The following is a 12,790-nucleotide window of genomic DNA, read 5'->3' on the forward strand; positions in this document are numbered from 1 at the left end:
AAGGAAAGGAAAGGAAAGGAAAGGAAAGGAAAGGAAAGGAAAGGAAAGGAAAGGAAAGGAAAGGAAAGGAAAGAAAAAACTGTTTCAAGATGCTCCTCAGCTATGATGATTTAGTTCTCAAGTCAACTGTATTACTTCTGAAATTAGTATTATGATAATTATAGAGCCAAACAGCCAGTAAATAACTGGAAGCTTCATTCCTTCAGGGTACTTCATAGAATATGCTGTACATCAGAGTAATTTTCTGAGCCTTTTCTATCACAGGAAAAGTTATCTTATACTGTGTGCTTTGGTGACGTGTTGTTACCTTGAGCAGAACAACAATTTATGGATTACAACAGCAACCTTCACCTTTTCTATCAGTCTTCTAAAGAATCCCTCTATCAACCTCAAATATGCTGGCTTCTTGTTCTGAAGTGCCATCTCAAATTTAGCTCTCACAATCTTTTGGAGAGTTAACTCTTGCCATCTTTCTGTCACTGATACCTGATAATTCAGGTCCTTTACACTTTCCCTGAGATGACCCTTTCCAAGAGGTAATAGACCATAGTTACAAGTTTATCTTCAATTCTTTGGGAGCTACCTGGGCTGTAAATATCAAAGTCATAAAAAAGCAATTGAAAAAGCTTTATATATTCATATTTAATATATAGCTTACCTGAGCCACAAACACATCTCTATCCGGGCATTACCTTTTGTCTTTAGAGCAGAGTACATTTGTGTGAAATAAGGTGCAAGTATTTTGCCAGGGAGGTGAGATGCAGAGGCTCAGCTAACAAGCTGGTTTCAGAGAATACAGCAGAGGGTGAAACAATGCCAGCTTTCTCAGCAAGACTTGATTTGTGAGGATCTAAACAGGTAAAAATAATTCTTAAGCAACTGACATGAAGCCAGGAGCCAACACAGTTGAGTTACACTGGACATGTAGAACGTCAGAGGAATACACATGTAGTGAATCAGCTGGAATTCTTGTAAAATCCAAAGGATTGGACTGGATCATTCAAGAAAAATGCAAAGAGAAACAACCTTAATCATTACCTCTCTAGTTAATGGGCTAAAGTGATAACGAATTTTGCAGTCCATATGTCCTTCTTACAAAAATGGTAACATAAAAAAGCTTTCTTGCATAGCATTGATGGCCTTTCCCATTAACACGATAGAAGTGACGCAGGAAAGATAGGTGGCCCTCAGCCATTTATCTCTACTATGGTAAGTCACACACAGAGTGAAGTATGAAGTCTTAGCCAAGAAAAAAAGGGGAATAGTTCATTCGGGAAGAAATTAAGTCATTTCTTTCAGCAATTTTCCCTTTAAGCAGATCCTCAGAATTCCAGGCACAGCACCAAACACATCATGGTTTGGGGGCTACCCATCACTTTGTTAACTTGCTGATGTGGCCTAGAAGGCCACAGGAATTTCCTGATGAATTAAGACCATAGAGGGTAAATATTTAACTATGACGCCCATAAATTTACTTAGTACTTAATGGCAGTGAATCGAAATACTCACTTGGGCTACTTTTATCTACATATGAATGCCTAAATTTCAAAGACTATATCATTCTTCATTCAGTTCTTTGGTGACCTCAGAGAATCATGTGTTTTATAAAGTGTTTCTGAAAGGTTTCGGAAATATCAAACCGTTCCCAAAGAGATTTTTCATAGAAAATATTAGTTTTATGAAGTGAGATGGTTATCTGAAGGTCCTTGCCTACCTGCAAAAGTCTTATGGCTTAGAATGGAAAATTGAAAGGATTGTGAAGGACCATATTATTATGCTCGTTATTTACATTTACATATTGGGATTATGAGAAAAATTTTTAAAAGAAAGATCTAATCTATTTTCTGAAAGGATTTTTGCATGAAAACTGAAACTCCCAGAAGACAGTTATCACTACAACTATTTGAATCTGAATCTAAGACTGAGAATTAGCATTTTAAGTACAGCCGTAGGTGGTTTAAACCAAGAAAAAAAATTGTTCAATACAGTGCTCAGAAAAAAAAAGATCAAAATTTAACAATATTATTTTTCCCTAGATCTGCATTGTTCAAAACTGCATTGTTCAAAACTTTAATTGTAGATGAGATCCAAAATAAATAAATAAATAAATAAAATTAATAAACATTTTCTGACAACTTCAAAACATTCATAAATAATATGATGTAAAGGACATACAAGTCTTCATCACCTTAAAGGTAAATGTAAAATCTTGCAGATTATATTAATACTTCTGCTTTCATTTTAAGCATATTTAAAATGTGTTCAGAGAATTTGAAATATGTTAAATGTCAAATATTAAACTACACATTGAATTCAGAGTATTTTCACTCACAGTCAGGGAGGAAAGTCATCATATTGAAGGCCAGAAAGTCTTTGAGAATGGCTGATATTTTATTGTAACATTTAAAATTGTGGGAAGGTGCATCCAAATGACAAGAGTGGTTTTGTCTGTAAACTCTCTGGGAAAAGGAAAATAAAAAGCCTGACCTCCTAAATGATGTGAACCTGAAGACAGAAGTTTTATAACACAAATAGTATCTTCCAAGTAAATCTTGCACAGAGAGCCTTTGAGGGAACTTTGGTTTTGAAAGGGGGCAGAATCAGTCTATAAATGGCATTATATGCCTGTCACAGAGATAGCTTTTGAGTTCCAAATTGATTAGTACCAATCTGATCATTTATGCTGCAGTGTGAAAGAAGCTGTGCTGTCGAAAAGAGGAAAATTGCCTTCTAAGGTACTCTGCTTATTCTCTTTGCAGCGTTCTCCCACAGCAATCTAGCCTTGCCTTAATTTCCTGGCAGAGTAGTGCAGAGTTGATCCTATCTCTAGGGAAATCTCTCAAGCTTGTTTGCCTCTTTGGTCCAGAGCGAGAAGAAAGAATGCCAGAACACAGATCCTTGGGCAGGAGAGAGTATAAGTGGAGGCTAGTCTGCTAAGTGGAACAAGTGGATTTTGGTTGTCCCCTTGCAGCCTGGTGCATGATTTGCAACAAGACAACCAGACAAAATAAGCCAGATGGCAGGAATTTACTCCGATAAATAAGAATTCCCAGAAGATGTGAGGAAAAATTAGAACTGTATGGTTATGCCAAGTCCTATTAAAGAAGCAGATGCCATGCAAACATTCTGATCAGCTTTGTTCTGTAAAGACACAAAGCACAACCAGGTTTGCCTTGCATATATGGACAGAAGCATATATGGGATATAAGGATCCAATATTTTTTTCTGGAGTATACAGAAATTGTTGTAACTATATGGAAAGGACAAGTGTGAACACATACATAATCTATGGGCAGCACAGTGTGAGGACTTGTTCACACAGAATTATTGCACTAATAATATGCAGGGATACCTCTTGCTATCAACTCTTCTAGGTAGGGGTTTTTTTGAGCCTACAGGTCAGTTTCAGGAGATATCCAAAGCAGGAATTTAGCAATTTCCTAAATTTTAAGTGATCCCTACCAAATACAAACTAACCTTTTACTCTTTGAAAAACAAAGACATTGTAGCTATGGAGAATGTTTTGAAACAAAACTTCCAACATCAGATAAGTATGTATGAAATGCAGAAAGGGATTTAAGTCAGAACACTAGAGAAGGATTTTTGTGCACCTTAGTACCAGTCACTCCAAAATCTAAATGCATGCATATGTGTATGTGCATGTGTGTATGTGTGCATCCATTCAGGCATTGGCGAGAGGAGTCTAAGGCTTCTGCGGTCTTCTACAGAATTTTCAATCAGCCACATTTTACTTCCAGAATTTCATCACAGATTTTCCATCTACAAGTAATAGCATCTGCATTTTCATCTTATTCCTTTCTCTTTTAAGAATGGAATTCATAGCAGATAATATGAATGACCATGTGCTACCACATAGTGTACATTTAAAATACCTTATTAAAGACATACATAATCCACTATCAACTAGCATAGTTCTCAAATTATAACACTTTACTTACTGGCTGTGGGTTTTTTGTTTTGTTTTATTTTTCCTACTGCTAGAAGCATCCGAAGAAGCGTAAGAAACTTACCTCATTCATGAAGCTACAATGTATACTAGAACACTAATTTTCTACATGACTTCCTCAGAGAGATTATAAAATTATCTTGACTTATTTTTGTCTTTTTTTTTTTTTTTTTCAATCCTAAATGCAAACCATTTTTTAAAATGCATGGAAATTTAACTCGGGCATTTTTCCCACTGTTTTCAGTGTCTATGCCTACATGCTTTCAAAATGTTTAGCATAACCTGATCTGAATGTGTATGTTAGGTGGCCCTGCTAGGCAGGGGGGTTGGAACTACATGATCCTTGAGGTCCCTTCCAACCCGGGTGATTCTGTGATTCTGTGATTCTGTGATAGCCCTAGCTAGATCTTATTTAGACAAAGATGTTGCACTAGTTTAACTTTCTTACTTTTTTAAAGGGTTAAATAAACTGCTGCAAAGTTTTGAATAGGCTTCTTATGCCAGTGTATGAGTGACTTACACTGATTTAGATTAACCTGATTCCTAACTAAGGTTATGAAAAGCCAAGTTTGATCTTTGTGCATCAACATTAGTGAAAATGCAATGCAGAAGCGCAATAATTTATGGCATTTCTAAGTTACCCTTCCAACTGAATATTCAACACTCTGGTGTTTCATAACACCATCTAAAATATGCACATGTGGTTACACAAGAATAACCTTGTGTTTAAGTACTGCTCGTTTTGTAAGAAAAAGGACTCTTCTTATGAAATATGATACTATTTCAATGTCCTTTTCCGGATCAAACTTCAACTTTCTAACAAGAGAGGAAATCCTCATGCTACTGGGAAGACTTCTACAGACAGCAGCTGTTTATTCAAAACACTTGAGCTGCTGGTGCTGAAAATAAGGTTAACAACACTGCGACAATCATGATAGTTTTAGAAGGTCCTCATTTACTTGCTCTTTGTTTGCAGCTCAAGGCAAATGCAGAGAAAGCTGGACTGAGCTGCAAAGTATGTTGAGATGAATACTAACAGGTTGCTAAATATCTTCGTCTTTCAGGATATGTTTGCAATAAATCATATAAGAGAACCCAGATTTGATAATAAGTTTATTCAAAATTTCTGGTAGCAATAGGTCTGAAAAACTGTCTATTCCTCACCGGTCTTCAAGATCTGTTCAAGACTGAACTACAATCCTATTCACCTTAGATGAGCACTGGATGGAGCAGCAGCTGCTGGAGAGGATTTAAGAACACTGTAACAATAAGTATGAATCCCACAATTAGCAGAACATATCTTACCTATAATCCATTTACTCAACTGCAATCTGAAAAATACACTTAACAATACATTCATATTCACTGCATTTGTCTACTTAAAAAAAAAAATAAAAAAATTAGTTCCACACTTTAAAACAAATATCCTTTCAAAGGATTTCTGATCTCACATCACTTTCTCTAAACATTGACAGGATTACTATCATTTACAAACTGCTAATAGCACAAAATGTCTTCCATAAGCAAGACTCCAAAAGCAACACAAAAAATATATTAAGCCTCCCAGCAGCCTTGTGAAATTTAGTAGTAGTACTATATCTGCCTTAGAAAAGTGAAACAGGAATACATAAAGTTTATGATTTCCTTGCAGGCACAAGGGAAGTCTATGCTACAGTCATGAACAGAAAGCAACGCTTAAATCCATCCCACTTAGCTGAGGCATTTAAATCAAGAAGTGAGCTGCTCAAGATTTCCCCAGTCCATGAAGAGAAGTAGGGACTACCATAGGATGGCTAAGATGGCTGGCTCTTCCTCTGGGTTTGCTACTGTCTCCTGACTCCAAGCGGAGAGATTCCCCATAGCAAAGAAAAACCTATTTTGTTCCTCTCTGGGCTTTTGCAAGAAGTTAGACTAAAATATCCAGCTCTACACTTTTCCCATATGGGGGAAAAAGTTTTTTTTCCAAGGCACCCAACACTCCAAAGTAGAGACAGCTTCCAAACCACAAAAGGGAATGGGAAAGATGAGTTCTCAGCTCCTTCAGACTGACAAGCCATTTATATCGGCTTCATCTAGAAAAGGCCTCAGTGCTCAAAATGAGATATCCCATAGGGCATGTTGGTTGGACAGTTCTTATGACTAATGAATGTAATATTTTATTGTTACCAGAATGTTCCTGATTACAACAGTCATCACTGAAAATAAGTATAGTCAGATTCTACTGCACTTTATGATAAAACCTTCTGTCCAAGCACGGGAATTATTGTTTTAAATCATTTATTACAAATGTGGCAACAAGTGAGACTGGCCTTCATTCTACTTCTTTGATTCTCCTGCCTCTTAAAAAAAATTGTTGTTGAATATACTACTCCCCAGTAACATAAAGTTTTCAGGCATTTTCATGTGTGAAGCTTTTCCTTTTTCTCAAAATGTCCCCAGGTCCTCAGCAGTTTGATAAATGTAGCTTTCGAAATACAGGCATATCACTGATCAAGATATGTTTTTGGAGATGAGTAATTTTTTTTTTAGAAGCAGTTATGAATTTTCTTAGAGCCTGTTATTTTCAACGAACAAATTCTTATTTCATAAGGCTAGTTTTTACATATATTTATTCACTGAGTAGTACATGTTATGTAAGTAAATTCACTAATTTGTTTCATGTAATAGTTCAACTAGGCAATATTGGTTTACATTGGATATATGAAAATATCTTACACTGCTTTTTATGACCTCTCATATATTTATAGTTTATTTTTATATATTATGGCAGTCTTTTAGATCATGGCCAGTTTGGGGCCAGCTCTGTCTCAATTTTTCCTAGCTTCACAGAAAAAGTGAACTGTAAGCAATCTTCCCAACTCCCAAAAACCAAATAAAACCCAAGGCAAATCCAGCTACTCCACGCACATGAACTCTCTATTATTATTTCACTGCAGTGCTAGGCCCTACTAGCAGGGAGATGGATTTCCAATGGAGCTACAGCACACAGTGAGTGTACATCAGTCTTTCCAGAAGTTTCTTCCATGTAGTGACTGGTACTCCTCAAATTCTAATTACCTTGTAGATATTTAAAATCCAAGTGAGCACTTGCATTGCTATATAAGCAAAACACAGCGGTCAACAGAGAGCACAGATGATGCTGCAAAACAAATAATTTCTAAAAAATACATTAAGAATAAACAAGTAGACAGTGAAAGAGATGCAGACACTTCAGAAAAAAACTGCTCATAATTTCTTACAGCACAAACACTTTGAAAGATAAGGGAAGAAAACTGAATCTTCTCTATTTGGACTGTGTTGTAGTGCCAGCAACTTTTGCAGAGAAAATAATTAAAATAAGAAATCTAAATTTGTATACTAGTGAACCAGATTTATTGCAGCCTACATTCAACTCAAGCTCCTGTGTCTGTGTTAGCTCCATGTAGTATACAATTATGAAGTATTCATTTTAAAAAAATTATGGTATTTGTTTAGATAAGGATCAGAAGAAAGAACGAGTGGATCACGTAAAACTCACTTACTATGGTAATAGAAATTATTACCATTGTGTTGACTGAGTATATGAAACACTCATCTGTATAGCCTGGACTGGATCCATTGATACCATAATTTCACCAAGCTAAGAGAAAGTTCCCAAGCAACACATGATGATAATAACTCATATAACTCCTCTTTGGCAATGGTTGGACTTTGCAGTTAAATACCAAACAGTATCAAGTGTGCCAGTCAGTTACTGCAAGAAAAAAATTGTGATGAACTGTTTGTTTTGAACTATTAGTATAAACATATTGCAGAAATGAAACTCAAGCTTAAACAATGGGGAAAGTTATCCAGTATTAAAATAAACAGTTCTAGGAAGACCTCTAAAAATATTTACCAAATCATCTTCTTTTAAGAAGTTTCGGTACAGAGCGTTTTGCTGCGTCCCCAGTTTGCCAGCCAATTCCACTTATACTGATTGCAGATATGCAAATGGTAATGGACAAGGCTGGGGCTTAATTGTCTGTAATCAGCTTCCCAAGAAAGCACATTTTTATCTAGAATGAAGCTAGGAGGTCATCAAAAATTCACTTCTGGGTTCAAAGGTATAGGAATCTATTTAAATCAACAAAAACAACAAAAATTTCTAGTTTCTAGAGAACTGCTAGCGTAAATATTATGGAATAATTAAAAAAAATACTACTTTAATTATTAAGCAAATCTTGCTTTCACAAACTATTTTCATAAATTCTCTTTCAATATTGCAGGCTAGCATTTGTGCTAAGAAAATAATACATTCTGCAAAACATAGCTTTGGTACAATTTTATTCACAGTTCTATATATTACATAGTGTAATAAATATGTTTCCTTTACGAATGTCAGAATATATCTCAAATTCTGAAATACAAACATTCTTTCTTACAATAACTATTCAATTCCAGTTGCAGACTTATCTATAACTATTAATTAATCTTTATTTTATTCACAGCAGGTGCACTGTAAAATGCTACTAGTGTAGAGCTAGTTATCTCTGATATTAAAAGTCAAGGAAGGGAAACAAATGCAGAGCATAAAAATGAGATACACGATATCTACATAATGAATTAATTTACACTTCAGCATTACGCTTCCTTCGAAAGGAAGTGAGGTATGGCTGAGATGCTTTGTAATGGCAAGAGCAACAAAGCAAATGCAGTATTCAGAAATGCTATAATGGAGCTGCATCAGACTCATTTGTTCTGAGTGAGCCACACTCCATCACACAGAGAAACAGGTCCTTTCATTGCAGAGCAAGCTGACACATGGGGTACGTGCACAAGGCTGGCTTCACGTAACGCCCTGGAAGCAGAGGGTGGGGGTTGGGAGTAACCGGGGGCTGGCTCTGCCCACTGTCAGTTTTTCAATCACTGCAGAAAAAAAGAGTCCTCAATACAAAACCCTTTCACTGGGCTTCCTACCTGCCTACCTCAATCACTTCCTTCCAAAGTGTGAGAGCACTAACCCTAACTCAGACTTTCGCACTCCAGAGACTCATTTTTCTTCCTGTTCAGTTCACAGTGAAATAGTGATCTTAGTTCAGTCTCTAGTGGACAAACACAGAATAAGTGAAGTCTCATAAGCATGATTCAGCAGGCAATTTGCTCAAGTAAAATCATGTGTGCATAAACACAGATACAAATTTTCCTCTCAGTTCTTGCCTCAGCCTCCCAAGGTACAGCAAAATAATTTCTTAAGAAAAACTTTCCTCTACAAAAGACGCCCCCTCATTTCCAACCCTATATTCCCCAAAGCAGACCAAGTTATTAAAAACTGAAGAAAGTCATTCTGAAAAGAAAAGCTTGGTTACATTTTGTTTTATAGTCACATGTTCACTGGATAGATTTGTTTCTCTCTTTCTGGAGCCAGATATGGAAGTACAATTTATCAAGAGATCAGAAAATTCTTTCTAAGGATTTTATTAGACATAGGGGGATGGGAGGGTTGTTTATGTTTTTTAACATTTCTGGTTTTTATGCTGTTTGGACAAACCAAAGCTTGTAATTGAGATAATTATCAATACATATATTAATGGGAAACTTTAGCTTACCTAGCAGAGTCCTCACCAGATTTTCACTGATTGTCATTCTTATATGAATCTGTGTTACAGCTATATCAAGTATCCATTAAAGGAATGTATACAGAAGTATGCTTGTGCCATTTTGCATAACTAATTGCATCACCAATTGCTCAACATTCTCAGTTTTGACAAGTCAAAATGTCAGAGTAAGGATGGGAACCTTACAAGTAACAAGATACAAAGGCTGTTTCATTATTTATTTATTTTTGCTTGTCAGCTCTCACGAGGTATTTTCATTACCAAAACATGGACAAGTTACTGTAGTGTATGTAATTGTGGTGCAGTGAGTAATCCTGTTAAGGTGAATGAGGGCTGTTCACATGGGTATTTATTTACACATTAAAGTATTTTCTGGACCAAATTTCAGCTTATACAATGAATACTGAAAAGTTTAGTGGAAGTTCAGATCTCTGGTGTGACTTCTTTAAAAGCATTACTTCTTCCAAGTTACTACAACACCTTTCAGCTCATTTTTCCCTTTCCATGAAAGAACAAACACAAATTAAAACAGCTGTAATCTATGCAAATGAAAAGTTTTACTGTCATGATTTAGATGTGTGAATGCCTAAGTGCTTTTTTCTTTCTTTCTAGCAATTAACTGGGTGGAGTAGTATTACAGGATCTATTTCTGGAGAAGCAGTGATATTCTTAACACAGTGCCTATAAGTGCTGATTATTTCGAACGTCCCCTTTTGCTGTCAGAGTAGCAGGTATCCTGCATGACATCTACTCTGACTCTGTGAACCGTAAGCAGAGATTATAGGGCTACTTAGTAAGCTCTGTCCTTAGAACCTCTGGTGATTCTTGTGTACACTAGTTCACAAAACACCCATGGTCTCTCAAGATAAAGCGTTAAGAAACTGCGTCTTTCAGCGGTGTGAAAAAAATTCTGTTCACAAAAACAATGCCCCTAAAAGAGTGCACTCTGCCTGTGAGATTTCCCCCCTACGCACAAATGAGAAAAAACCTCAGTTCTCAAAAGAACCCGTGAAAACTATGAACTATACAAGCACAATTAAAAAAAAAACCAAAAAACAACAACAGCCACCAACAACAAACGCTCACTGAGTGAGAAGTGAAAAAGGAAACACTTACTTTTTGCAGCCACTGCGTGTAGTTTTCCATCACATGTTCCAGATGCTGCAGTTTCTGGAAAGAGAAATCCTGTTCCACGTGAGGAGCATCTCTCTGAAGAGCGTTACTGTTGTACTGGTCTGTCGTGCTTTCACGACAGTTCCCATCCTGTTCTGGCAGAATGAAAGTATAGGTGCACTGCCCGTGCTGAATCCGGTTAAATCTTCTTCCACTGGCTTCCGGACCCCGGCGCTGAGTGGTACAGCCTATATGAGCAAGGAGTGCTGCCAGAAAAGCAAAGGAAAGGAAAACTGACATGTTACTATTACTTTCCTTTCCCACTCTTAGAAAAACTTCTTCCTCTTTCTTTAGTTTTTTTCCTAATTTCTTTTAAAGTTTCTAGGAAAAAAAAAAAAAGAGGACTGGAAAAGCACAGTTTGATAATCAAGCTTGGATAAATTGTTATTTTCTTTTAAATTTAACTATGAGAATAACTTCCTTAGTTAAAATTGGGAATATTTATTGCATAGTAGTTAAGATTTATTGTTTCCTCTCTGTTACAGTCCAGCATGTAGCCTGCTTTAGTCAGCTGCATATGCATATCCCAGTCTCTTTCCCCTACACTATCTGCAGCAGAACTGCTATTTTCTCTCAGACTTCAGTGAGTTTTATTAAGGTTGCACATTCAAGCCAAGCTGGAAGCAAGCAGCCTTTCACAAGATGACTTGACAGGAATGCGTGTATGAGTGCGCCCCTATGCTAAGGATGGCTGATGGCTCATACAGAGGGATCATCTTACAAACTGGCTGGATGCATGACCTCAATCGTGCGTGGCTTTCCAGCCCCTGTTGCACACAATTGCTGAGGGCTTTTGACGAATTTACGTAAGTTTAATAAGTGAGGCGGTCCACCTTAATACACTTCTTATGTTCACACTGACCTATTAAAATGTAGATAAAGTGTAGAAGTTTGTTGTAATCCCTCTGTAAATATACAAAGCACTGAAATTAAAAATACTTTCAGTTCTGCGCTGCTCAGTATCTATTAAAGAATTCTTAGCCAGGAGAATGACATTTATGGGAAAAAAAGTTACATTTAACTCTCACATACTTTTGCTACTTTTTTAAGGCAATTGTACTTCCTTAGCAGAGTTTGTAGAGAGTGCTTTTTGGGACAGAATGAAATTAAGGCTGCCAAGTAGCAACAGAAAATGAAAATTCAGAAGGAAAATAATTATCTCTATTTGGCTTCTAAAGTCATTATAAAGCATCAAGGTAGAGAGGCTGATCTATTCCAGACTGTCTGTTATATCCCTGTGTAATTATCACATGCAAAACACTTCTGTCCATGCAAAGGTCTGCATGGGTTCTGCAGGGATCTCACAAAAAGTAGAAACATTCTCAGGGCAACATCCTCAAAAAAAGGTTGTGATAACTGTTCAAGAAACTCTATCATACATAAATAATGTCCCCTATATTTGCTAGAAACAAATCCAGAATGCACAGAAACAAAAGCAGAATATTCCTAAACTCTGGAGAAATTTGGATCTGAGTTCCTGATCTAGTGTTTGCTATTGCTACATAACTGTCAGCCAGCTCCTGTGCAGGCCACTTTGCACAATTTTTCTCATGAAAGCAAGCAATCTTCTAAGTAGGAATAGCACATTTCTTAAAAAAAAGAAAAATAACACTGGCAAGATTTTTACCTGTAAGGTCTATCTGAAAGAATATAGAGTGCAAGGATCCTCAGTGCTCATAGAGATCTCACCTCTATCACACCTTCATTCTGAAGGAACTGCCTGGGTTATTCAGCCAAGCATCCATCCTGCTCCTGAAGAACCTCTTTCTACACAAAACTGGGGGTGAAGGCTTTTTGTCTTGCATTTAAAAAGGAAGTGCTGCGCTTAGATCAATAAAAAATATCTCCTGTAATAGATAAATGAGACGGTCTTAGTTTGCCTTAAAATGTTTTTAAGTCCAGTACAGAGAGAGAGAATAAAAAGGAAAGCCAAAGCAAATGGCAAAATACCAATGCTAGTGCTGCTGTTAGCAAAATCAGAATATCCTTTCATCTCTGAACTGCTCAGTGCTCTGAACTTGCCTCTTTTTCTGCCTCCGAAAACCAGCTGTTTATACCTTTGTTGCTTTCATGC

The 12,790-nt window shown here is 36.6% G+C and overlaps 1 protein-coding gene across 1 annotated transcript in view; it reads right to left on the minus strand.

The window, feature by feature from the left end:
* ANGPT1 (angiopoietin 1) overlaps positions 1-11,345 on the minus strand; it is a 167,060-nt gene extending 155,715 nt beyond the window's left edge. The window contains exon 1 of the mRNA XM_042870214.1: positions 10,660-11,345. Within this exon, the coding sequence (XP_042726148.1) occupies positions 10,660-10,956 (297 nt within the window). The 5' untranslated portion in view covers positions 10,957-11,345. The remainder of the gene's footprint in view (positions 1-10,659) is intronic.
* Positions 11,346-12,790: the final 1,445 nt, after the last annotated feature.

Source organism: Lagopus leucura, unplaced genomic scaffold (assembly GCF_019238085.1).
Source record: "Lagopus leucura isolate 7727_CA_CO unplaced genomic scaffold, USGS_WTPT01 Super-Scaffold_100002, whole genome shotgun sequence".
NCBI classification, from domain to species: Eukaryota; Metazoa; Chordata; class Aves; order Galliformes; family Phasianidae; genus Lagopus; species Lagopus leucura.